The sequence below is a fragment of the Lathamus discolor genome, chromosome 24, assembly GCF_037157495.1.
Source record: "Lathamus discolor isolate bLatDis1 chromosome 24, bLatDis1.hap1, whole genome shotgun sequence".
Classification (NCBI taxonomy): domain Eukaryota; kingdom Metazoa; phylum Chordata; class Aves; order Psittaciformes; family Psittacidae; genus Lathamus; species Lathamus discolor.
The window spans coordinates 1,523,575-1,545,976 of record NC_088907.1 but is presented as its reverse complement, the minus strand read 5'-3'; the positions used below and the strand labels follow the sequence as shown (position 1 = coordinate 1,545,976).

The 22,402-nt window shown below is 57.3% G+C and overlaps 10 protein-coding genes across 10 annotated transcripts; 5 read left to right on the top strand and 5 right to left on the bottom strand.

The window, feature by feature from the left end:
- Window positions 1–824: 824 nt before the first annotated feature.
- LOC136003857 (scale keratin-like) lies at window positions 825–1,190 on the bottom strand. Its single transcript, XM_065659836.1, has one exon. It carries the CDS (start codon window positions 1,188–1,190, stop codon window positions 825–827), a length of 366 nt encoding a protein of 121 aa, XP_065515908.1.
- Window positions 1,191–2,800: 1,610 nt separating this feature from the next.
- Window positions 2,801–3,166, top strand: LOC136004033 (scale keratin-like). Its single transcript, XM_065660129.1, has one exon. The coding sequence runs from the start codon at window positions 2,801–2,803 to the stop codon at window positions 3,164–3,166; it is 366 nt and encodes a 121-aa protein (XP_065516201.1).
- A 2,383-nt stretch (window positions 3,167–5,549) lies between these two features.
- On the bottom strand, window positions 5,550–5,934 carry LOC136003856 (scale keratin-like). Its single transcript, XM_065659835.1, has one exon. It carries the CDS (start codon window positions 5,913–5,915, stop codon window positions 5,550–5,552), a length of 366 nt encoding a protein of 121 aa, XP_065515907.1. The 5' UTR covers window positions 5,916–5,934.
- Window positions 5,935–7,512: 1,578 nt separating this feature from the next.
- Window positions 7,513–8,045, top strand: LOC136004017 (scale keratin-like). Its single transcript, XM_065660105.1, has one exon. It carries the CDS (start codon window positions 7,528–7,530, stop codon window positions 7,891–7,893), a length of 366 nt encoding a protein of 121 aa, XP_065516177.1. The 5' UTR covers window positions 7,513–7,527; the 3' UTR covers window positions 7,894–8,045.
- A 2,272-nt stretch (window positions 8,046–10,317) lies between these two features.
- LOC136004035 (scale keratin-like) lies at window positions 10,318–10,683 on the bottom strand. The gene has a single exon (XM_065660131.1). The coding sequence runs from the start codon at window positions 10,681–10,683 to the stop codon at window positions 10,318–10,320; it is 366 nt and encodes a 121-aa protein (XP_065516203.1).
- Window positions 10,684–12,276: 1,593 nt separating this feature from the next.
- Window positions 12,277–12,661, top strand: LOC136003855 (scale keratin-like). Its single transcript, XM_065659834.1, has one exon. It carries the CDS (start codon window positions 12,296–12,298, stop codon window positions 12,659–12,661), a length of 366 nt encoding a protein of 121 aa, XP_065515906.1. The 5' UTR covers window positions 12,277–12,295.
- Window positions 12,662–15,044: 2,383 nt separating this feature from the next.
- Window positions 15,045–15,410, bottom strand: LOC136004034 (scale keratin-like). Its single transcript, XM_065660130.1, has one exon. The coding sequence runs from the start codon at window positions 15,408–15,410 to the stop codon at window positions 15,045–15,047; it is 366 nt and encodes a 121-aa protein (XP_065516202.1).
- A 1,611-nt stretch (window positions 15,411–17,021) lies between these two features.
- LOC136003854 (scale keratin-like) lies at window positions 17,022–17,387 on the top strand. Its single transcript, XM_065659833.1, has one exon. It carries the CDS (start codon window positions 17,022–17,024, stop codon window positions 17,385–17,387), a length of 366 nt encoding a protein of 121 aa, XP_065515905.1.
- Window positions 17,388–19,508: 2,121 nt separating this feature from the next.
- Window positions 19,509–19,874, bottom strand: LOC136003853 (scale keratin-like). The gene has a single exon (XM_065659832.1). It carries the CDS (start codon window positions 19,872–19,874, stop codon window positions 19,509–19,511), a length of 366 nt encoding a protein of 121 aa, XP_065515904.1.
- Window positions 19,875–21,327: 1,453 nt separating this feature from the next.
- Window positions 21,328–22,008, top strand: LOC136004027 (scale keratin-like). Its single transcript, XM_065660122.1, has 2 exons — window positions 21,328–21,347; window positions 21,452–22,008. Exon 2 carries the CDS (start codon window positions 21,476–21,478, stop codon window positions 21,839–21,841), a length of 366 nt encoding a protein of 121 aa, XP_065516194.1. The 5' UTR covers window positions 21,328–21,347; window positions 21,452–21,475; the 3' UTR covers window positions 21,842–22,008.
- The last annotated feature ends 394 nt before the right edge of the window (window positions 22,009–22,402 follow it).

Sequence of the window (22,402 nt, the reverse complement as noted above, 5' to 3'; positions counted from 1 at the left end):
CATGACAAAACGCCCTCCCTGCAAAGGCTGCTCTCACTGTCACCAAACTGTAATCTCTGTGATTTTGTGTGTGCAGCAGGGAACCACGGAGCTGTGAGCACGCTGGTCTGTGTTGGGAGTTAGCATGGGAAAAAGAGAAGGAAAGGGAGAAAGAAGAGGAAATTTGCAAATGTGTGAGAAGAGGAAGTAGAAGAAAGGTGTTAAGGTAGGATGAGGGAATGGAACAGAGGAGGAGGAAAGAGACCAGCGTAGGGAACAGGAAGGGGAAGCCTCCCCTCTGCTTTCTGCCACAGAGCCTCAAGCAGAGGCCGGGAGGCACACAGAGCTGGGGCCACTGCAAGCATTGCCTCAGGCTTCCTCCAGTCCCTGGTGCAGACCCGCTGATGCACAAAGGGGCTGCAGGTCTACAGATGCCCTAGGGCTGCATGTCCGGCTGGCAGGGAAACAAGCGCCTTCAGCCAGGGCCCACAGAGAGCAGCTGTGGGGCCGTGTGTGTCCAGAGCTTCCCAGGCTGTGCTGTGCCCCAGAGGCCGTTCAGCCTGGCTGTGCTGCTAGGGCTGGGAGACTGCCGTGGCCTAGCAGGCACGGCCCAGATCAGGAAAGAGCTGGACAGTAACAGAAAGGTGCAGAGACAGGCATTGGATGCAGGCTTGTTTTATTGAACTGGAAAATGACACATTTAGGCAGAAGCAGGCAGATTTTTCTTCTGGGTTCAAAGACGGATGTTTCTTCAGGCTTCTCTCAGCAGGAGAAAAGAAAGGGAAATAAGAGAGGAGGCCTAAGGGTGAGGTGTCCCAGAAACTCCCAGGTATTTGGAGCTGGCTCTACCAGGAGCCACGGGTGTCCCAGAGCCTCTGGCTGTAGCGGGGCAGAGCCAAAGGGCTGCAGGCGGCAGGAGCGTAGGGTCTGCCAAAGGTGCAGAGGCCCCCCGAGGCCTGAGTGGCCCCGGCACCGTAGAGGCCTCCCAGCCCCAGGTTGCCCCCAAAGGCGGGTGCTCCGGAGGAGCCCACCACGGCTTGCTGGGGGAAGGAGCTGAGGATGGGGCCGGGGAAGGTGACGACCACAGGCGGTGGCTGGATGAAGGCTGAAGAGTCGGGACACTGGCGGGCGCACAGCTCGTTGCAGCTCTCGGCGATGGGCTGGGGGACAGCCACGCTGGTTCTTGGTGGGCTCAGGTCGTAGGAAGACATCTTGGTGTGAGAAGACAAGTGAGCCTGCAACACAAGGCACCAAATATGGGTATCATGAGCAAGCTACGGATTGCTCCTGGCAAAGCAGCTCTGTGTTCCTCAACCTACCTTGGAGCTTGAGGGCCCAGAGCCAATGCCATGCCTGCACTCCCCACCATGTGCCCTTAGCCAATCCAGCCCCCTCAGCACAGTACTCTTCACGCACAGTGGCCACACAATCCCTTCCCAGAGCCTGTGCAGGGCCTGGCCCTGTGTGTCGTGGCCACACAGCCCCTTTCTCCCTTTTCCCGCTTTGGCTCAGGGCACTCTGGCCATCCCAGCATGCTGCCAGCACAGACGATGCTGCCAGAGCTCTCCTGGCCAGGGAGGCCCTCGCCGGCCTCGGCCACAGGAGGCAGAGCCCCTCAGGCACCCACCTACCCTTTTCCTGAGCAGAGCAAGGCAGGAGCGGTGGATGCCAGCGCTCAGCCTGGGCAGGGCTTTTATGCCTGGCTGGCGAGGGTGGGGAGCAGCGGCCACGCTGGGGGCACGTGGTTCATGGCGGCCAATTCCCGGCCTCCTGCCTGCGTGGTGCGGGGCTGTTTTGCTGATGCCGGTTCCTCAGCAGCCCCAACCCGCTCTATCAGCCCCAGCAATTACCCCAATTGGTCGCTTGACAGCTGCCACCTCATGGCTCAAATTGTCCCCACTGGCTTTTCATTATCTCCATGTGTTAGAGGACACAGAGCATGACAAATGCTGTCTGCAAGTGTCACACGTGCCATGGCTCTTCTCCATGGGCTTGACCTCAGGGTGGCCTCAGGCGTTCTTTGCAGAGCCACAGGGCAGACGAGGGTGCTGAGCAAGAATTTGCCTTGTCAAGGCCTCCTGCACGCTAGTGACAGTGTGACGTGTTCCCAGAGTCCATTATCAGCAGAAACGTGAGGTTACAAAATGCCAAATCCAAGGCATTCCTGTTGGGATCTGCCTGCTCAGCACTTCGTATCACTGCCTGCAAAGACCGAGGGAGTGGGCTCCCATGTGCGTGCAGGCACTGGCCATTGACCTCTGCCAGTCTGGCCCAGCAAGAGACCCCATGCTGGTCTTCCCTCATGTAAGTAATATAAGGCGCACAGGTCCCCACTCGGGCCGAAATGTCAGGGGATGTGGCCAGCCCTGCCCCAGAACGGAGAGGTCCTTGATGGTGTTTGGGGAGCTTTGGAGGAAAATTTCTGTGTGTGGGAGATGTTAGCTGTCATGTAGCCCCCAGAGCAGGATGGGGAGGGAAGTAAGCTTGGAAGTAGCGTGTGCTGTCCTGGAAAGGGGATGCTGATTCGGGGAGGGGCAGGAGCCAGGCAGCCCCGTCATCACGGGCAGGAAGGTAGTTCCACCTCTGCAGATTGGTCCACGTAGCACTGAGCCGTGTCAAGGCCGGTATAAAAGCTGCGCCTCTGCCAGTCTCTCACAACCACCACTCTGGTCGCCTTCTCCTCGGGTAAACAGGGTAAGTGTCTGAGTGCTCATCCTCCTGGCCCTTTGCACAAGACAGGCTGTCCATCATGGGAGTTACCCTTTGCTGCTCTCTTGCAAACTGTGACTTCTTGCAGAGCACCATCCCATCGCACACCAAGATGTCTTCCTACGACCTGTGCCCACCAAGAACCAGCGTGGCCGTCCCCCAGCCCATCGCCGAGAGCTGCAACGAGCTGTGCGCCCGCCAGTGTCCCGACTCTTCAGCCTTCATCCAGCCACCGCCTGTGGTCGTCACCTTCCCCGGCCCCATCCTCAGCTCCTTTCCCCAGCAAGCCGTGGTGGGCTCCTCCGGAGCACCCGCCTTTGGGGGCAACCTGGGGCTGGGAGGCCTCTACGGTGCCGGGGCCACTCAGGCCTCGGGGGGCCTCTGCACCTTTGGCAGACCCTACGTTCCTGCCGCCTGCAGCCCTTTGGCTCTGCCCCGCTACAGCCAGAGGCTCTGGAACTCCTGTGGCTCCTGCTAGAGCCAGCCTCACATTCCCCAGAGTTCCTGGGACACCTCAGCCTTAGCCCTTCCCTCATTTATTCTCTGATTTCTCTCTATCCATGATGCCTTTTCTCCTTGTTCCTTCCTACGCCCACGTGTGTAACTCCACCAGTGTTCCATGAGGAAATTGCTTATCTCTAAAGCAGCCACTGCCTGGGGAAAGCCTGAAGGGAAACCTCACCTGAAGCCCAGAAGGAAAATCTGCGTGTTTCAGCCTTATGTTTCTTTCTTTACTGCAATAAAACAAGCATGCATTCAAGGCCTGCTTCTGCATCGTTCTATCGCAGGCCAGCCTGCGTTGCAGTATCCACTGGTCCTGCTCAGGGCCCAGCAAGACAGGCCACGGCAGTCTTCCAGCCCTGGCAGCAGAGCCACACTGAGCTGCCTTTGGGGACACCCCACAGCCTGGGCCCCTCTGGACACACACATCCTCAGAGCTAAGCTCCAGGGACACAGGCTGAAGGTGGCTCCTCCGCTGCCAGCAGGACATGCAGCCCTAGGGCATCTGCACACTTGCATTCTCCTTGCACATCAGTGTGTCTACACCATGGCCTGAAGGCAGGCAGAGGTTATGCCTGCGGTGGCTCCAGCCCTGTGAGCGTCCTTGGCACTGTTTGAGGCCCTGAGAGAGAAAGCAAGGGGGAGGCTTCACCTTCCTTATGCCTATGTCAGTCTCTTCCTTTTCCCTTTCTTTGTCTTTTTTTCCCATTCCATCCTTCTAAGTCTTCCCCTTCTCCCTTCTTCCCCTTCTGCTTATCTCTTCTTCCCCTTCTTTCTCTTTCTCCCTCCATAACACCCAGCTCAGAACTATAATTACAGGAATCACAGGCCGATGGAAGTAGGAGCAGCCTTTGCAGGGAGGGCGTCTTGTCATGCTGCCTCGTTAAACAGGGACACGGGGAGCTGGCTGTCCAGCACCATGTCCAGGGGGCTTTTGCGCCTCTACAAGGGCAGAGACTTCACAAGCCCCCAGGCCAAGAGGTGTCAGGGCTTGCTCAGCCTTAACCTGCAGAAAGGGGCTTGGGATGTTAAGAATGAGACTCCTGTGTTTCTCTGGAGCCCATTCTCTCTAGACTTGGCACTGACACTGTGGAGAAGAGCCTGGCTCCCTCTTCTGAGCACCTTCCCTTCAGATATTTACACACATTGATGAACCCCCCCTGAGCATCCTCTATATGTGGAGCAGTCTCAGCTCACTGATCCCCTCACCACAAGACAGATTCTCCCTGTCCTGCCATCATTTTCCTGCTTTAACCCCAGCTAGCCACTAAACACCACAGAGCAGCTTACCTCTACCTGCCTCCTGGGATGAAGAGAGAGGGATGCAATTGAGAAAACTCATGGGATGAGAGAAAGACACCTCCATAAGAGAAGCAAATGCCATGCAGGCAATCAAAGCAAACCAAGGAATTCATTCTCCGAGTGCAGCAGATGTTCAGCCATCACCAGGAAAGCAGGGCTCCATCACATGTAGTTGTCGCAGCACAGGACGCAGCGGAATGCCCTTACTAGAGCATGTTTCCAGCTCTTGCTCACCTTGGTGTTGCCCGGCACCCCCAGGGCCTTTCCTGACAAACTGCACTTCACAACCCACTGCCACGTCCCCGGCATGCGGGTTAATACTTGCTCTTGCCAGACTCCTCTGTGCAGATGCTTGGAGATGCTGTGGTGCTGGTGCAGAGCACTGGGGGCCTGTTGGAACAGCTGCAGCTCTTGGGGAGAAGAGCTGGCACAGGAGCACCGCCAGAGCCTATTCTGATCTCTTCCTTTTCACCGGCTCCTTCAAGCCCCACCAAACACTTTCCTTCATCCTACCTACATGCTCCATGTCCCACCACCACCCACCTTAACCTAACCTGAGCATCTCAGGACCAGCATTTGCCCTCCTAAAACTACCCTTCACCTGCCTATAAAGCTCTACAACTGGAAGAAGAAAGAAGGGAGACAAAGCTTGGATGCAGGAAAACTTTATTCTGCCCAGAGGGGCAGAGTGACTGTCACAGAACCAGTGGGCAAATCCCAGAGAAACTGACTGCCATGCCTTTGGGGAAACGGAGGCATTTTCTCAAAAGAGTGACTTCAGGCTCCGCATGCCCCCTTGGTGTGGCTTTCCAGATCCCTAGGACTTGACCCATCATCCCCCAGGGCCTTTTGGGTTGAGTTCTTGCCCTGTGTTATAGTTGAGAATACAGGGGAGGGAAGGAGAGCAGAGGGCAGGAGAAGAGCACAATGAGGAAAAGCAGGTGTGTGACACTGGCAGCTACCAAGGCCTTGGCTGGAGATGAGGTTGTTCAGCACTCCTCAGTGCCATGTGCCCACCACCTCACTCCTGCAGTGGAGCTGGCAGGGGTGGCCAGGATCTAGAAGGAGCCACGGGTGTCCCAGAGCCTCTGGCTGTAGCGGGGCAGAGCCAAAGGGCTGCAGGCGGCAGGAGCGTAGGGTCTGCCAAAGGTGCAGAGGCCCCCCGAGGCCTGAGTGGCCCCGGCACCGTAGAGGCCTCCCAGCCCCAGGTTGCCCCCAAAGGCGGGTGCTCCGGAGGAGCCCACCACGGCTTGCTGGGGAAAGGAGCTGAGGATGGGGCCGGGGAAGGTGACGACCACAGGCGGTGGCTGGATGAAGGCTGAAGAGTCGGGACACTGGCGGGCGCACAGCTCGTTGCAGCTCTCGGCGATGGGCTGGGGGACGGCCACGCTGGTTCTTGGTGGGCTCAGGTCGTAGGAAGACATCTTGGTGTGCGATGGGATGGTGCTCTGCAAGATGACAGAAGTTTTAAGAGAACAGAAGGGGGGAGCACACAAGATGGAAAGGCCAGGGCTGCAGGAGGGAGCTACGAGGCAAAGCCCTCACAGTCTTACCCTGTTCCCTGAGGAGAAGGTGGCCAGAGTGGTGGTTGTGAGAGACTGGCAGAGATACAGCTTTTATACTGGCCTTTCCATGGCTCACCGGTGCCTGGGCCAATCTGCAGGGGTGGAACCACCTTCCCGCTGAGGCTGTCTGGCTCCTGCCCCTCCATGAGTCAACATCCCCTTGCCAGCACAGCACATTCTGCTTCCAGGCTTCTTTCACTCTCCATTCTTCTTCATGGGCTACATGACAGCTAACATCTCCCCCACACAACAAAGTTCCTCCAAAGATCCCCAAACACCACCAAGGCCCTCTCAGTTCTGGGACAGGGCTGGCCACATCCGTTGCCATTGGGCCCGGGTGCGGACCTCTTCTTCTTACACCAGTTACCTCAGGAAAGAAGACCATGAGGCCTGGTGCTGGCCCAGACTGGCAGAGGTCAAAGGCCAGTGCCTGCAGGCACATGGAAGCCAGCTCCCTTGGGCTGGCAAGGGATGAGCAATGCAGAGCAGGCAGTGCCCAGCACCAGTGCCTTTGATTTGTTGTTTTTTGACCACACGAATCTGAAGATAATGGACACTGAGAGCACAACACGCTGTCATTGCCCTGTGGGAGTTTTTGGCAAGGCGAATTCTTGTCCTGGCCAGAACACTGGTCTTCCCTGCGGCTCTGCAAGGAATGCTTCAGGCCGCCTTGAAGTCAAGACTGTGTGGAAAGCCGTGGAAAGCCATGGAAGGCAGGGCGCTTGCTGTCAGCCTTTGTCACACTCTGTGCCCTCTAACACATGGAGATAATGAAAAGCCAATGGGAACAATTTCAGCCATGAGGTGGCAGCTGTCAAGCGACCAATTGGGGTAATTGCTGGGGCTGATAGAGCGGGTTGGGGCTGCTGAGGAACCGGCATCAGCAAAACAGCCCCGCACCACGCAGGCAGGAGGCCGGGAATTGGCCGCCATGAGCCACGTGCCCCCAGAGTGGCCGCTGCTCCCCACCCTCGCCAGCCAGGCATAAAAGCCCTGCCCAGGCTGAGCGCTGGCATCCACCGCTCCTGCCTTGCTCTGCTCAGGAAAAGGGTAGGTGGGTGCCTGAGGGGCTCTGCCTCCTGTGGCCGAGGCCGGCGAGGGCCTCCCTGGCCAGGAGAGCTCTGGCAGCATCGTCTGTGCTGGCAGCATGCTGGGATGGCCAGAGTGCCCTGAGCCAAAGCGGGAAAAGGGAGAAAGGAGCTGTGTGGCCACGACACACAGGGCCAGGCCCTGCACAGGCTCTGGGAAGGGATTGTGTGGCCACTGTGCGTGAAGAGTACTGTGCTGAGGGGGGCTGGATTGGCTAAGGGCACGTGGTGGGGAGTGCAGGCATGGCATTGGCTCTGGGCCCTCAAGCTCCAAGGTAGGTTGAGGAACACAGAGCTGCTTTGCCAGGAGCAATCCGTAGCTTGCTCATGATACCCATATTTGGTGCCTTGTGTTGCAGGCTCACTTGTCTTCTCACACCACGATGTCTTCCTACGACCTGAGCCCACCAAGAACCAGCGTGGCCGTCCCCCAGCCCATCGCTGAGAGCTGCAACGAGCTGTGCGCCCGCCAGTGTCCCGACTCTTCAGCCTTCATCCAGCCACCGCCTGTGGTCGTCACCTTCCCCGGCCCCATCCTCAGCTCCTTCCCCCAGCAAGCCGTGGTGGGCTCCTCCGGAGCACCCGCCTTTGGGGGCAACCTGGGGCTGGGAGGCCTCTACGGTGCCGGGGCCACTCAGGCCTCGGGGGGCCTCTGCACCTTTGGCAGACCCTACGCTCCTGCCGCCTGCAGCCCTTTGGCTCTGCCCCGCTACAGCCAGAGGCTCTGGGACACCCGTGGCTCCTGGTAGAGCCGGGTCTACGTTTTCATACCCCTGCTGGGGTGAGATGGGGTGCACAGGGTACCGAGGAGTGCTGAGCATGCCCATCCCCAGCCAAGGCCTTGGTAGCTGTTAATGTCACACACCCTCTGCTCGTCCCTGGCCTCTTCTGCCCTCTGCTCTCCTCCCACCCCTTCTCTTTTCTCAGTTGTCTCACAGTGCAGGATCTGCACCAAAAAGGCCCTGAGGGGCTTATGGAACAAGTCCTGGGCATCTGGAATGTTTAAGCAAGGCCGTATGCGGTGCTAGAAACTGTGCTCTGGAGACAATGCCTGTTTCCTCCAAGAAGTGGCTGTCAGCCTCTCAGCAATTTGCCCTCTGGTTCTGTGACAGGCTTTCCAGCCCCTCTGGGCAAAATAAAGTTTTCCTGCATCTAAGCTTTGTCTCCCTCCCTTCTTGTCCCAGCTGGAGAGACCATGGAGGCGGCTGCGTTGAAAATGCAGGAGGGCAAATGCTGGTGCTGAGATGCCCATGTTAGGTGAGGGTGGGTGCTGTTGGGTCATGAAACATTCAGGCAGGATGGAGAAAAGCTTTTGGTGGGTCTTGCAGGAGCAGCAGATAGGGCAGAGATCTAGATATGCTCAGGCAGTGATCTAGTACCTGCTCTGTGCTGCCTGGGAGTGGCACCAACTCCAACAGTTCGTGGTGCTTTGCAGAAACAATACAGCATTTCCAGGCATCTGCACACAGGAGACTTGGCGAGAGAGAGTATTAAACCCTGTGCCAGCAACCTGGCATGGGCTGTGAAGAGCAGTTTGTCAGGAAAGGCCCTGGGGTGCGTAGGGACACCAAGGGGAGCAGGATCCGGAAATATGCCTTGGCCAAAAGCGTTCAGCTGTACCCTGTGCTACAAACATTACATGTGGTGGAGTCCTGCTTTTCTGGAGATGACTGAACATCTGCTGTCGACGGCAAGTCTAGAATGAATTCCTTGTTTGCTTTGCTTGCCTGCATCGTGTTTGCTTCCCTTATGGAGGTGTCTTTCCCTCATCCCATGAGTTTTCTCAGTTTTAGATCTCCAATTCTTTGTCCATCCTAAAGGGAGGTTGTGAGAGAGCTGCTCTGTGGTGTTTAGTGGCCAGCTGGGATAAAAGCAGGAAAACGATGGCAGGACAGAGATAATCTGTCCTGTGGTGAGGGCATCAGAGAGCTGGGTTAGCTACTGTTTGTACAGAGGATGCTCACGGAGTCTAATCAATGTGTACACAGGCCTGAAGTTCAGCTTTCAAGAAGCTGGAGCCAGGCTCTTTTCAGAGGTGTCCAGTGCCAGGACTACAGGAAATGTGATCCAGGGAAACCTCAACTTCCCAAGACAGTTTTTTCAACATGAGGATGAGCAAGTACTGGAAGAGGTTGTTGTGCATTTTATGGAGTCTCTGTGCTTGGAGATGGACAATAGCCTCTGGATATTGTGCTGGGCAGCAGTCTCCATGTGATCTTGCTTGAGGCAGCAGCATGACAAGATGCCTTCCCTGAAAAAGCTGCTTCCACTCTCATTAAGCTGTGATTCCTGTGATTTAGTGTGTGCATCAGGGAAACATGCTGGCTCACCCATGTTGGTCTGGCTGGGACTTAGCAAGAGAAAAAGAAAAGGAATGGGAAGAAGAAGAGGGGATAGTCAGAAGTGTAAGGGGAGGCAGAAGAGGTAAGGGGTTGAATAAGGCCGGAGGGAAGCAACCAGAGGAGGAGAAAATAGGCAAAGGAAGGAAAAGGGGAAGGAAAAGGGATAGGAAGGAAGTGGAGGCTTCTGTCTACTTTCTTCTGCAGAGCATCAAGCAGAGCCAAGGAGGCACACTGCCTGGAGCCACTGCAGACATTGCCCCTGTCCGCCTCTAGTCCCTGCTGCAGAGCCAGTGACGCGCAAGGAGGCTGGAGGTGTGCAGATGCCTTAGGGCCGCATGTCTTCCTGGCAAGGGAGCCAGCACCTTCAGCCTGGGCTCCTGGAGCTCAGCTGCGGGGCCGTGTGTGTCCAGAGCTCCCCAAAAGCAGCTAAGCCTGGCTTTGCTGCTGCCAGGGCTGGGGGCTTACCATGGCCTGTCTGGCAGAGCCCTGAGCAGGACCAGGGAAGCCTGTGGGCCAGGCGGGCAATGACAGAAAGGTGCAGAGGCAGGCATTGGATGCAGGCTTGTTTTATTGCAGGGGGAAAAAGACAAACAAGGCAGAAGTCAGAAGGTTTTCCTTCAGATTTTCTGGGATGGTGTTCCTTCAAACTTCTCCCAGTTGGAGGCTGCTTTAGAGACAAGGAAGATTCTTGTGAGATTCTGGCAGAATAACAGATTTGGACACAGGAGGGAGCAAGCAGGAGAAGTGTCATGGATAGAAGGAAAGAAAGGTAATAAAAAGAAGAGGCCTAAGGCTAAGGTGTCCCAGGAACTGGGATATCTGGGCCTGGCTCTAGCAAGAGCCACAGGACTTCCAGAGCCTCTGGCTGTAGCGGGGCAGAGCCAAAGGGCTGCAGGCGGCAGGAACGTAGGGTCTGCCAAAGGTGCAGAGGCCCCCCGAGGCCTGAGTGGCCCCGGCACCGTAGAGGCCTCCCAGCCCCAGGTTGCCCCCAAAGGCGGGTGCTCCGGAGGAGCCCACCACGGCTTGCTGGGGAAAGGAGCTGAGGATGGGGCCGGGGAAGGTGACGACCACAGGCGGTGGCTGGATGAAGGCTGAAGAGTCGGGACACTGGCGGGCGCACAGCTCGTTGCAGCTCTCAGCGATGGGCTGGGGGACGGCCACGCTGGTTCTTGGTGGGCTCAGGTCGTAGGAAGACATCGTGGTGTGAGAAGACAAGTGAGCCTGCAACACAAGGCACCAAATATGGGTATCATGAGCAAGCTACGGATTGCTCCTGGCAAAGCAGCTCTGTGTTCCTCAACCTACCTTGGAGCTTGAGGGCCCAGAGCCAATGCCATGCCTGCACTCCCCACCACGTGCCCTTAGCCAACCCAGCCCCCCTCAGCACAGTACTCTTCACGCACAGTGGCCACACAATCCCTTCCCAGAGCCTGTGCAGGGCCTGGCCCTGTGTGTCGTGGCCACACAGCTCCTTTCTCCCTTTTCCCGCTTTGGCTCAGGGCGCTCTGGCCATCCCAGCATGCTGCCAGCACAGACGATGCTGCCAGAGCTCTCCTGGCCAGGGAGGCCCTCGCCGGCCTCGGCCACAGGAGGCAGAGCCCCTCAGGCACCCACCTACCCTTTTCCTGAGCAGAGGAAGGCAGGAGCGGTGGATGCCAGCGCTCAGCCTGGGCAGGGCTTTTATGCCTGGCTGGCGAGGGTGGGGAGCAGCGGCCACTCTGGGGGCACGTGGCTCATGGCGGCCAATTCCCGGCCTCCTGCCTGCGTGGTGCGGGGCTGTTTTGCTGATGCCGGTTCCTCAGCAGCCCCAACCCGCTCTATCAGCCCCAGCAATTACCCCAATTGGTCGCTTGACAGCTGCCACCTCATGGCTCAAATTGTTCCCATTGGCTTTTCATTATCTCCATGTGTTAGAGGGCACAGAGTGTGACAAAGGCTGACAGCAAGCGCCCTGCCTTCCATGGCTTTCCACGGCTTTCCACACAGTCTTGACTTCAAGGCGGCCTGAAGCATTCCTTGCAGAGCCGCAGGGAAGACCAGTGTTCTGGCCAGGACAAGAATTCGCCTTGCCAAAAACTCCCACAGGGCAACGACAGCGTGGTGTGCTCTCAGTGTCCATTATCTTCAGATTCGTGTGGTCAAAAAACAACAAATCAAAGGCACTGGTGCTGGGCACTGCCTGCTCTGCATTGCTCATCCCTTGCCAGCCCAAGGGAGCTGGCTTCCATGTGCCTGCAGGCACTGGCCTTTGACCTCTGCCAGTCTGGGCCAGCACCAGGCCTCATGGTCTTCTTTCCTGAGGTAACTGGTGTAAGAAGAAGAGGTCCGCACCCGGGCCCAATGGCAACGGATGTGGCCAGCCCTGTCCCAGAACTGAGAGGGCCTTGGTGGTGTTTGGGGATCTTTGGAGGAACTTTGTTGTGTGGGGGAGATGTTAGCTGTCATGTAGCCCATGAAGAAGAATGGAGAGTGAAAGAAGCCTGGAAGCAGAATGTGCTGTGCTGGCAAGGGGATGTTGACTCATGGAGGGGCAGGAGCCAGACAGCCTCAGCGGGAAGGTGGTTCCACCCCTGCAGATTGGCCCAGGCACCGGTGAGCCATGGAAAGGCCAGTATAAAAGCTGTATCTCTGCCAGTCTCTCACAACCACCACTCTGGCCACCTTCTCCTCAGGGAACAGGGTAAGTCTGTGAGGGCTTTGCCTCGTAGCTCCCTCCTGCAGCCCTGGCCTTTCCATCTTGTGTGCTCCCCCCTTCTGTTCTCTTAAAACTTCTGTCATCTTGCAGAGCACCATCCCATCGCACACCAAGATGTCTTCCTACGACCTGAGCCCACCAAGAACCAGCGTGGCCGTCCCCCAGCCCATCGCCGAGAGCTGCAACGAGCTGTGCGCCCGCCAGTGTCCCGACTCTTCAGCCTTCATCCAGCCACCGCCTGTGGTCGTCACCTTCCCCGGCCCCATCCTCAGCTCCTTCCCCCAGCAAGCCGTGGTGGGCTCCTCCGGAGCACCCGCCTTTGGGGGCAACCTGGGGCTGGGAGGCCTCTACGGTGCCGGGGCCACTCAGGCCTCGGGGGGCCTCTGCACCTTTGGCAGACCCTACGCTCCTGCCGCCTGCAGCCCTTTGGCTCTGCCCCGCTACAGCCAGAGGCTCTGGGACACCCGTGGCTCCTTCTAGATCCTGGCCACCCCCGCCAGCTCCACTGCAGGAGTGAGGTGGTGGGCACATGGCACTGAGGAGTGCTGAACAACCTCATCTCCAGCCAAGGCCTTGGTAGCTGCCAGTGTCACACACCTGCTTTTCCTCATTGTGCTCTTCTCCTGCCCTCTGCTCTCCTTCCCTCCCCTGTATTCTCAACTATAACACAGGGCAAGAACTCAACCCAAAAGGCCCTGGGGGATGATGGGTCAAGTCCTAGGGATCTGGAAAGCCACACCAAGGGGGCATGCGGAGCCTGAAGTCACTCTTTTGAGAAAATGCCTCCGTTTCCCCAAAGGCATGGCAGTCAGTTTCTCTGGGATTTGCCCACTGGTTCTGTGACAGTCACTCTGCCCCTCTGGGCAGAATAAAGTTTTCCTGCATCCAAGCTTTGTCTCCCTTCTTTCTTCTTCCAGTTGTAGAGCTTTATAGGCAGGTGAAGGGTAGTTTTAGGAGGGCAAATGCTGGTCCTGAGATGCTCAGGTTAGGTTAAGGTGGGTGGTGGTGGGACATGGAGCATGTAGGTAGGATGAAGGAAAGTGTTTGGTGGGGCTTGAAGGAGCCGGTGAAAAGGAAGAGATCAGAATAGGCTCTGGCGGTGCCCCTGTGCCAGCTCTTCTCCCCAAGAGCTGCAGCTGTTCCAACAGGCCCCCAGTGCTCTGCACCAGCACCACAGCATCTCCAAGCATCTGCACAGAGGAGTCTGGCAAGAGCAAGTATTAACCCGCATGCCGGGGACGTGGCAGTGGGTTGTGAAGTGCAGTTTGTCAGGAAAGGCCCTGGGGGTGCCGGGCAACACCAAGGTGAGCAAGAGCTGGAAACATGCTCTAGTAAGGGCATTCCGCTGCGTCCTGTGCTGCGACAACTACATGTGATGGAGCCCTGCTTTCCTGGTGATGGCTGAACATCTGCTGCACTCGGAGAATGAATTCCTTGGTTTGCTTTGATTGCCTGCATGGCATTTGCTTCTCTTATGGAGGTGTCTTTCTCTCATCCCATGAGTTTTCTCAATTGCATCCCTCTCTCTTCATCCCAGGAGGCAGGTAGAGGTAAGCTGCTCTGTGGTGTTTAGTGGCTAGCTGGGGTTAAAGCAGGAAAATGATGGCAGGACAGGGAGAATCTGTCTTGTGGTGAGGGGATCAGTGAGCTGAGACTACTCCACATATAGAGGATGCTCAGGGGGGGTTCATCAATGTGTGTAAATATCTGAAGGGAAGGTGCTCAGAAGAGGGAGCCAGGCTCTTCTCCACAGTGTCAGTGCCAAGTCTAGAGAGAATGGGCTCCAGAGAAACACAGGAGTCTCATTCTTAACATCCCAAGCCCCTTTCTGCAGGTTAAGGCTGAGCAAGCCCTGACACCTCTTGGCCTGGGGGCTTGTGAAGTCTCTGCCCTTGTAGAGGCGCAAAAGCCCCCTGGACATGGTGCTGGACAGCCAGCTCCCCGTGTCCCTGTTTAACGAGGCAGCATGACAAGACGCCCTCCCTGCAAAGGCTGCTCCTACTTCCATCGGCCTGTGATTCCTGTAATTATAGTTCTGAGCTGGGTGTTATGGAGGGAGAAAGAGAAAGAAGGGGAAGAAGAGATAAGCAGAAGGGGAAGAAGGGAGAAGGGGAAGACTTAGAAGGATGGAATGGGAAAAAAAGACAAAGAAAGGGAAAAGGAAGAGACTGACATAGGCATAAGGAAGGTGAAGCCTCCCCCTTGCTTTCTCTCTCAGGGCCTCAAACAGTGCCAAGGACGCTCACAGGGCTGGAGCCACCACAGGCATAACCTCTGCCTGCCTTCAGGCCATGGTGTAGACACACTGATGTGCAAGGAGGCTGCAAGTGTGCAGATGCCCTAGGGCTGCATGTCCTGCTGGCAGCGGAGGAGCCACCTTCAGCCTGTGTCCCTGGAGCTTAGCTCTGAGGATGTGTGTGTCCAGAGGGGCCCAGGCTGTGGGGTGTCCCCAAAGGCAGCTCAGTGTGGCTCTGCTGCCAGGGCTGGAAGACTGCCGTGGCCTGTCTTGCTGGGCCCTGAGCAGGACCAGTGGATACTGCAACGCAGGCTGGCCTGCGATAGAACGATGCAGAAGCAGGCCTTGAATGCATGCTTGTTTTATTGCAGTAAAGAAAGAAACATAAGGCTGAAACACGCAGATTTTCCTTCTGGGCTTCAGGTGAGGTTTCCCTTCAGGCTTTCCCCAGGCAGTGGCTGCTTTAGAGATAAGCAATTTCCTCATGGAACACTGGTGGAGTTACACACGTGGGCGTAGGAAGGAACAAGGAGAAAAGGCATCATGGATAGAGAGAAATCAGAGAATAAATGAGGGAAGGGCTAAGGCTGAGGTGTCCCAGGAACTCTGGGGAATGTGAGGCTGGCTCTAGCAGGAGCCACAGGAGTTCCAGAGCCTCTGGCTGTAGCGGGGCAGAGCCAAAGGGCTGCAGGCGGCAGGAGCGTAGGGTCTGCCAAAGGTGCAGAGGCCCCCCGAGGCCTGAGTGGCCCCGGCACCGTAGAGGCCTCCCAGCCCCAGGTTGCCCCCAAAGGCGGGTGCTCCGGAGGAGCCCACCACGGCTTGCTGGGGAAAGGAGCTGAGGATGGGGCCGGGGAAGGTGACGACCACAGGCGGTGGCTGGATGAAGGCTGAAGAGTCGGGACACTGGCGGGCGCACAGCTCGTTGCAGCTCTCGGCGATGGGCTGGGGGACGGCCACGCTGGTTCTTGGTGGGCACAGGTCGTAGGAAGACATCTTGGTGTGCGATGGGATGGTGCTCTGCAAGAAGTCACAGTTTGCAAGAGAGCAGCAAAGGGTAACTCCCATGATGGACAGCCTGTCTTGTGCAAAGGGCCAGGAGGATGAGCACTCAGACACTTACCCTGTTTACCCGAGGAGAAGGCGACCAGAGTGGTGGTTGTGAGAGACTGGCAGAGGCACAGCTTTTATACCGGCCTTGACACGGCTCAGTGCTACGTGGACCAATCTGCAGAGGTGGAACTACCTTCCTGCCCGTGATGACGGGGCTGCCTGACTCCTGCCCCTCCCCGAATCAGCATCCCCTTTCCAGGACAGCACACGCTACTTCCAAGCTTACTTCCCTCCCCATCCTGCTCTGGGGGCTACATGACAGCTAACATCTCCCACACACAGAAATTTTCCTCCAAAGCTCCCCAAACACCATCAAGGACCTCTCCGTTCTGGGGCAGGGCTGGCCACATCCCCTGACATTTCGGCCCGAGTGGGGACCTGTGCGCCTTATATTACTTACATGAGGGAAGACCAGCATGGGGTCTCTTGCTGGGCCAGACTGGCAGAGGTCAATGGCCAGTGCCTGCACGCACATGGGAGCCCACTCCCTCGGTCTTTGCAGGCAGTGATACGAAGTGCTGAGCAGGCAGATCCCAACAGGAATGCCTTGGATTTGGCATTTTGTAACCTCACGTTTCTGCTGATAATGGACTCTGGGAACACGTCACACTGTCACTAGCGTGCAGGAGGCCTTGACAAGGCAAATTCTTGCTCAGCACCCTCGTCTGCCCTGTGGCTCTGCAAAGAACGCCTGAGGCCACACTGAGGTCAAGCCCATGGAGAAGAGCCATGGCACGTGTGGCACTTGCAGACAGCATTTGTCATGCTCTGTGTCCTCTAACACATGGAGATAATGAAAAGCCAGTGGGGACAATTTGAGCCATGAGGTGGCAGCTGTCAAGCGACCAATTGGGGTAATTGCTGGGGCTGATAGAGCGGGTTGGGGCTGCTGAGGAACCGGCATCAGCAAAACAGCCCCGCACCACGCAGGCAGGAGGCCGGGAATTGGCCGCCATGAACCACGTGCCCCCAGCGTGGCCGCTGCTCCCCACCCTCGCCAGCCAGGCATAAAAGCCCTGCCCAGGCTGAGCGCTGGCATCCACCGCTCCTGCCTTGCTCTGCTCAGGAAAAGGGTAGGTGGGTGCCTGGGTGGCTCTGCCTCCTGTGGCCGAGGCCGGCGAGGGCCTCCCTGGCCAGGAGAGCTCTGGCAGCATCGTCTGTGCTGGCAGCATGCTGGGATGGCCAGAGTGCCCTGAGCCAAAGCGGGAAAAGGGAGAAAGGGGCTGTGTGGCCACGACACACAGGGCCAGGCCCTGCACAGGCTCTGGGAAGGGATTGTGTGGCCACTGTGCGTGAAGAGTACTGTGCTGAGGGGGGCTGGATTGGCTAAGGGCACATGGTGGGGAGTGCAGGCATGGCATTGGCTCTGGGCCCTCAAGCTCCAAGGTAGGTTGAGGAACACAGAGCTGCTTTGCCAGGAGCAATCCGTAGCTTGCTCATGATACCCATATTTGGTGCCTTGTGTTGCAGGCTCACTTGTCTTCTCACACCAAGATGTCTTCCTACGACCTGAGCCCACCAAGAACCAGCGTGGCCGTCCCCCAGCCCATCGCCGAGAGCTGCAACGAGCTGTGCGCCCGCCAGTGTCCCGACTCTTCAGCCTTCATCCAGCCACCGCCTGTGGTCGTCACCTTCCCCGGCCCCATCCTCAGCTCCTTCCCCCAGCAAGCCGTGGTGGGCTCCTCCGGAGCACCCGCCTTTGGGGGCAACCTGGGGCTGGGAGGCCTCTACGGTGCCGGGGCCACTCAGGCCTCGGGGGGCCTCTGCACCTTTGGCAGACCCTACGCTCCTGCCGCCTGCAGCCCTTTGGCTCTGCCCCGCTACAGCCAGAGGCTCTGGGACACCCGTGGCTCCTGGTAGAGCCAGCTCCAAACACCTGGGAGTTTCTGGGACACCTCACCCTTAGGCCTCCTCTCTTATTTCCCTTTCTTTTCTCCTGCTGAGAGAAGCCTGAAGAAACATCCGTCTTTGAACCCAGAAGAAAAATCTGCCTGCTTCTGCCTAAATGTGTCATTTTCCAGTTCAATAAAACAAGCCTGCATCCAATGCCTGTCTCTGCACCTTTCTGTTACTGTCCAGCTCTTTCCTGATCTGGGCCGTGCCTGCTAGGCCACGGCAGTCTCCCAGCCCTAGCAGCACAGCCAGGCTGAACGGCCTCTGGGGCACAGCACAGCCTGGGAAGCTCTGGACACACACGGCCCCACAGCTGCTCTCTGTGGGCCCTGGCTGAAGGCGCTTGTTTCCCTGCCAGCCGGACATGCAGCCCTAGGGCATCTGTAGACCTGCAGCCCCTTTGTGCATCAGCGGGTCTGCACCAGGGACTGGAGGAAGCCTGAGGCAATGCTTGCAGTGGCCCCAGCTCTGTGTGCCTCCCGGCCTCTGCTTGAGGCTCTGTGGCAGAAAGCAGAGGGGAGGCTTCCCCTTCCTGTTCCCTACGCTGGTCTCTTTCCTCCTCCTCTGTTCCATTCCCTCATCCTACCTTAACACCTTTCTTCTACTTCCTCTTCTCACACATTTGCAAATTTCCTCTTCTTTCTCCCTTTCCTTCTCTTTTTCCCATGCTAACTCCCAACACAGACCAGCGTGCTCACAGCTCCGTGGTTCCCTGCTGCACACACAAAATCACAGAGATCACAGTTTGGTGACAGTGAGAGCAGCCTTTGCAGGGAGGGCGTTTTGTCATGCTGTTACTTCAAGCAGGATCATGCGGAGCTGGCTGCCCAGCACCGTTTCCAGGGGCTTTTGCGCATCTCCAAGCACAAAGACTCCACAAGATCTTGAACAGCTTCTGCCAGCAATTCCTCATTCTCATGATGAAAAAAAGGCTTGGGATGTTGAGGTAGAGCCTCCTTCTTTTTGCTGGAGCCCACTTACTCTAGGTCTGCCCTGGACATCTCTGAAAAGAGCATGGCTGTATTGCTGCAGCACAGATTCGGAACCTGTCAGATGCGGTGCCACCCCCAGGCAGTGAAGAGCAGGCACAGGGGCGCTGCAAGAGCCCGTTCTGATCTTTTTTTCCCCGGCAACTGCGAGCCCTACCAAAATACTTTCTACATCTTGCCTGCATGGTTCAAGACCCAACACCAGCCACCCTTCCATAACTGGGGCATCTCAGGACCAGCATTTGCCCTCCTACATTTCCATAGCAACCACCTCCATGGTCTCCCCAGCTGGGAGAAGAAGGGAGGGAGACACAGTTTAGATGCAGAAAAACTTTATTGTGCATAGAGGGGCAGGAAAGACTGTCATAGAGTCGGTGAGCAAATCCAAGAGAGAGCGGCTGCCGTATCTTTGGGGAAGCAGAGGCATCTATTCCAGAGAATAGTTTTTGACACTGCATGCCCCTTTGGATCAATATTCCAGGTTTGTAGGACTTAGCTCACCAGTGTCAAAGAGAATTTGGGTGCAGGGACAGCACCCTGTGACAACCGAGAAGAGAGGGGTGGTGAGAAGAGCAGAGGGCAGGAGAAGATGACAGCGATAAGAAGAGGGCATGCGACATAGCTGGCTGCACAGGCTTTGCTGGGGATGAGGATGCTCAGCACTCCCCAGTAGCCTCTGCACGTCATTTCACCCCTGCAGGGTTTTGCTGCAGCCAGGGCTGGGAGACTACCATGGCCTGTCTGACAGGGCCCTAAGCAGGACCAGGGAAGACTGAAGGCCAGGCCTGGCAATGAAAGAAATATGCAGAGGCAGGCATTGGATGCAGGCTTGTTTTATTGCAGGGAAGAAAGACACACAAGACAGAAATCGGAAGATTTTCCTTCACAGTTTCTGGAATGGTGTTCCTTCAAACTTCTCCCTGTTGGAGGCTGCTTTAGAGACAAGGAAGATTCTTGTGAGATTCTGGCAGAATAACAGATTTGGGCACATGAAGGAGCTAGGAGGAAAAGTGTCATAGAAAGAGGAAACGCAAGGTAATAAAAAGAAGAAGCCTAAGGCTGAGGTGTCCCAGAAAATCTCAGGTATTTGGAGCTGGCTCTACCAGGAGACACGGTTGTCCCAGAGCCTCTGGCTGTAGCGGGGCAGAGCCAAAGGGCTGCAGGCGGCAGGAACGTAGGGTCTGCCAAAGGTGCAGAGGCCCCCCGAGGCCTGAGTGGCCCCGGCACCGTAGAGGCCTCCCAGCCCCAGGTTGCCCCCAAAGGCGGGTGCTCCGGAGGAGCCCACCACGGCTTGCTGGGGGAAGGAGCTGAGGATGGGGCCGGGGAAGGTGACGACCACAGGCGGTGGCTGGATGAAGGCTGAAGAGTCGGGACACTGGCGGGCGCACAGCTCGTTGCAGCTCTCGGCGATGGGCTGGGGGACGGCCACGCTGGTTCTTGGTGGGCTCAGGTCGTAGGAAGACATCTTGGTGCAAGAGAGCTGAGCCTGCAATACCAAGGATGGGTGTCATGAGTGAGGGCTTGATTCCCCCTTATTCAGAAGTGCAATTTTTCTCATGCAGCCCTGGATATAAATGTGACAGAGCCAGTGCCTTGCCTGCACTGCCCAACGCTTGTCTTTGGCCCATCCGTTCCCCATCTACACCCCACTATTCACACACAAGGTCCACACAATCCCTTCCCCAGAGCCTCTGCTGAACCTGGATTTGGGCATCCTCGCCACAAGGCTCCATCCTCCCTCCCTCCGCCATCCCTTAGGGCTGTCTGGCCATCCCAGCCTGCTACCTGGATGATCACTGTGCTAGAGCTCTCCTGGCCAGGGAGGCCCCCGCCGGCCTCGGCCACAGGAGGCAGAGCCCCCCAGGCACCTACCTACCCTTTTCCTGAGCAGAGCAAGGCAGGAGCGGTGGATGCCAGCGCTCAGCCTGGGCAGGGCTTTTATGCCTGGCTGGCGAGGGTGGGGAGCAGCGGCCACGCTGGGGGCACGTGGTTCATGGCGGCCAATTCCCGGCCTCCTGCCTGCGTGGTGCGGGGCTGTTTTGCTGATGCCGGCTCCTCAGCAACCCCAACCCGCTCTATCAGCCCCAGCAATTACCCCAATTGGTCGCTTGACAGCTGCCACCTCATGGCTCAGATTGTCCCCACTGGCTTTTCATTATCTCCATGTGTTAGAGGGCACAGAGTGTGACAAAGGCTGACTGCAAGCACCAAGCGTGCCAAGGCTCTTCTCCATGGGCTGGGTCTTAGGACAACTTCAGGCGTTCTTTGCAGAGCCACAGGGCAGACAAAGGTGCTGAGCAAGAATTTGCATTGTCAATGCCTCCCGCACGCTAGTGGCAGTGTGACGTGTTCCCAGAGTCCATTATCAGCAGAAGCGTGAGGTTACAAAATGCCAAATCCAAGGCATTCCTGTTGGGATCTGCCTGCTCAGCACTTCATATCACTGCTTCTCAAGACTGAGGGGGTGGGCTCCCATATGCCTGCAGGCACTGGCCATTGACCTCTGCCAGTCTGGGCCAGCAAGAGTCCCCATGCTTTTCTTTCCTCAGGTAAGTGTTGCAACAAGCACAGATCCCCACTCAGGCCAAGACATCACGGGATGTGGCCAGCCCTGCCCCAGAACGGAGAGTTCCTTGATGGTGTTTGGGGAGCTTTGGAGGAAAATTTCTGTGTGTGGGAGATGTTAGCTGTCATGTAGCCCCCAGAGCAGAATGGGGAGGGAAGCAAGCTTGGAAGTAGCGTGTGCTGTCCTGGCAAGGGGATGCTGACTCAGGGAGGGGCAGGAGCCAGACAGCCCCGTCATCAAGGGCAGGAAGGTGGTTCCACTTCTCCAGATTGGCCCAGGAAGTGCTGAGCTGTGTCAAGGCCGGTATAAAAGCTGTGCCTCTGCCAGTCTGTCACAACCATCACTCTGGTCACCTTCTCTTTGGGGAACAGGGTAAGTCTTTGAGCGCTTGTCCTCCTGGCTCTCTGTACTAGCCCCAAGCTGTCAGTCTTTGCAGTTACCCTTTGCTGCTCTCTTGCAACCTGTAACTCTTGCAGAGCACCATCCCATCGCACACCAAGATGTCTTCCTACGACCTGTGCCCACCAAGAACTAGCGTGGCCGTCCCCCAGCCCATCGCCGAGAGCTGCAACGAGCTGTGCGCCCGCCAGTGTCCCGACTCTTCAGCCTTCATCCAGCCACCGCCTGTGGTTGTCACCTTCCCCGGCCCCATCCTCAGCTCCTTCCCCCAGCAAGCCGTGGTGGGCTCCTCCGGAGCACCCGCCTTTGGGGGCAACCGGGGGCTGGGAGGCCTCTACGGTGCCGAGGCCACTCAGGCCTCGGGGGGCCTCTGCACCTTTGGCAGACCCTACGTTCCTGCCGCCTGCAGCCCTTTGGCTCTGCCCCGCTACAGCCAGAGGCTCTGGAACTCCTGTGGCTCCTGCTAGAGCCAGCCTCACACTCCCCAGAGTTTCTGGGACACCTCAGCCTTAGGCCTCTTCATTTTATTACCTTACTTTCCCTCTCTCCATGACACTTCTCATCCCCCTTGTTCCTGCCCGTGCCCAAATCTGTTACTCTGCCAGAATTCCGCAAAGAAATTCTTTGTCTCTAAAGCAGCCTCCAACTGGGTGAAGTTTGAAGGAACATCTCTCCAGAAACTGTGAAGGAAAACCTTCCAACTTCTGCCTTGTTTGTCTTTCTCCCCTGCAATAAACGAGCCTGCATCCAATGCCTGCCTCTGCACCTTTCTGTCATTGCCCAGCCTGCACTACAGGCTTCCCTGGTCCTGCTCAGGGTCCTGCCAGACAGGCCGTAGTAATCTCCCAGCCCTGGCAGCAGCAAAGCCAGGCTTAGCTGCTTTTGGGGAGCTCTGGACATACACGGCCCCACAAGTGAACTCCAGGAGCCCAGGATGAAGGCGCTGGCTCTCTTACCAGGGACACATGCAGCCCTAAGGCATCTGCACACCTGCGGACTCCTTGCACATCACTGGCTCTGCAGCAGGG

Excerpts from the sequence above, each read along its gene's own strand:
- LOC136003857 (XM_065659836.1), bottom strand. The coding sequence starts at position 1,190 with ATGTCTTCCTACGACCTGAGCCCACCAAGAACCAGCGTGGCTGTCCCC.
- LOC136004033 (XM_065660129.1), top strand. The coding sequence starts at position 2,801 with ATGTCTTCCTACGACCTGTGCCCACCAAGAACCAGCGTGGCCGTCCCC.
- LOC136003856 (XM_065659835.1), bottom strand. The coding sequence starts at position 5,915 with ATGTCTTCCTACGACCTGAGCCCACCAAGAACCAGCGTGGCCGTCCCC.
- LOC136004017 (XM_065660105.1), top strand. The coding sequence starts at position 7,528 with ATGTCTTCCTACGACCTGAGCCCACCAAGAACCAGCGTGGCCGTCCCC.
- LOC136004035 (XM_065660131.1), bottom strand. The coding sequence starts at position 10,683 with ATGTCTTCCTACGACCTGAGCCCACCAAGAACCAGCGTGGCCGTCCCC.
- LOC136003855 (XM_065659834.1), top strand. The coding sequence starts at position 12,296 with ATGTCTTCCTACGACCTGAGCCCACCAAGAACCAGCGTGGCCGTCCCC.
- LOC136004034 (XM_065660130.1), bottom strand. The coding sequence starts at position 15,410 with ATGTCTTCCTACGACCTGTGCCCACCAAGAACCAGCGTGGCCGTCCCC.
- LOC136003854 (XM_065659833.1), top strand. The coding sequence starts at position 17,022 with ATGTCTTCCTACGACCTGAGCCCACCAAGAACCAGCGTGGCCGTCCCC.
- LOC136003853 (XM_065659832.1), bottom strand. The coding sequence starts at position 19,874 with ATGTCTTCCTACGACCTGAGCCCACCAAGAACCAGCGTGGCCGTCCCC.
- LOC136004027 (XM_065660122.1), top strand. The coding sequence starts at position 21,476 with ATGTCTTCCTACGACCTGTGCCCACCAAGAACTAGCGTGGCCGTCCCC.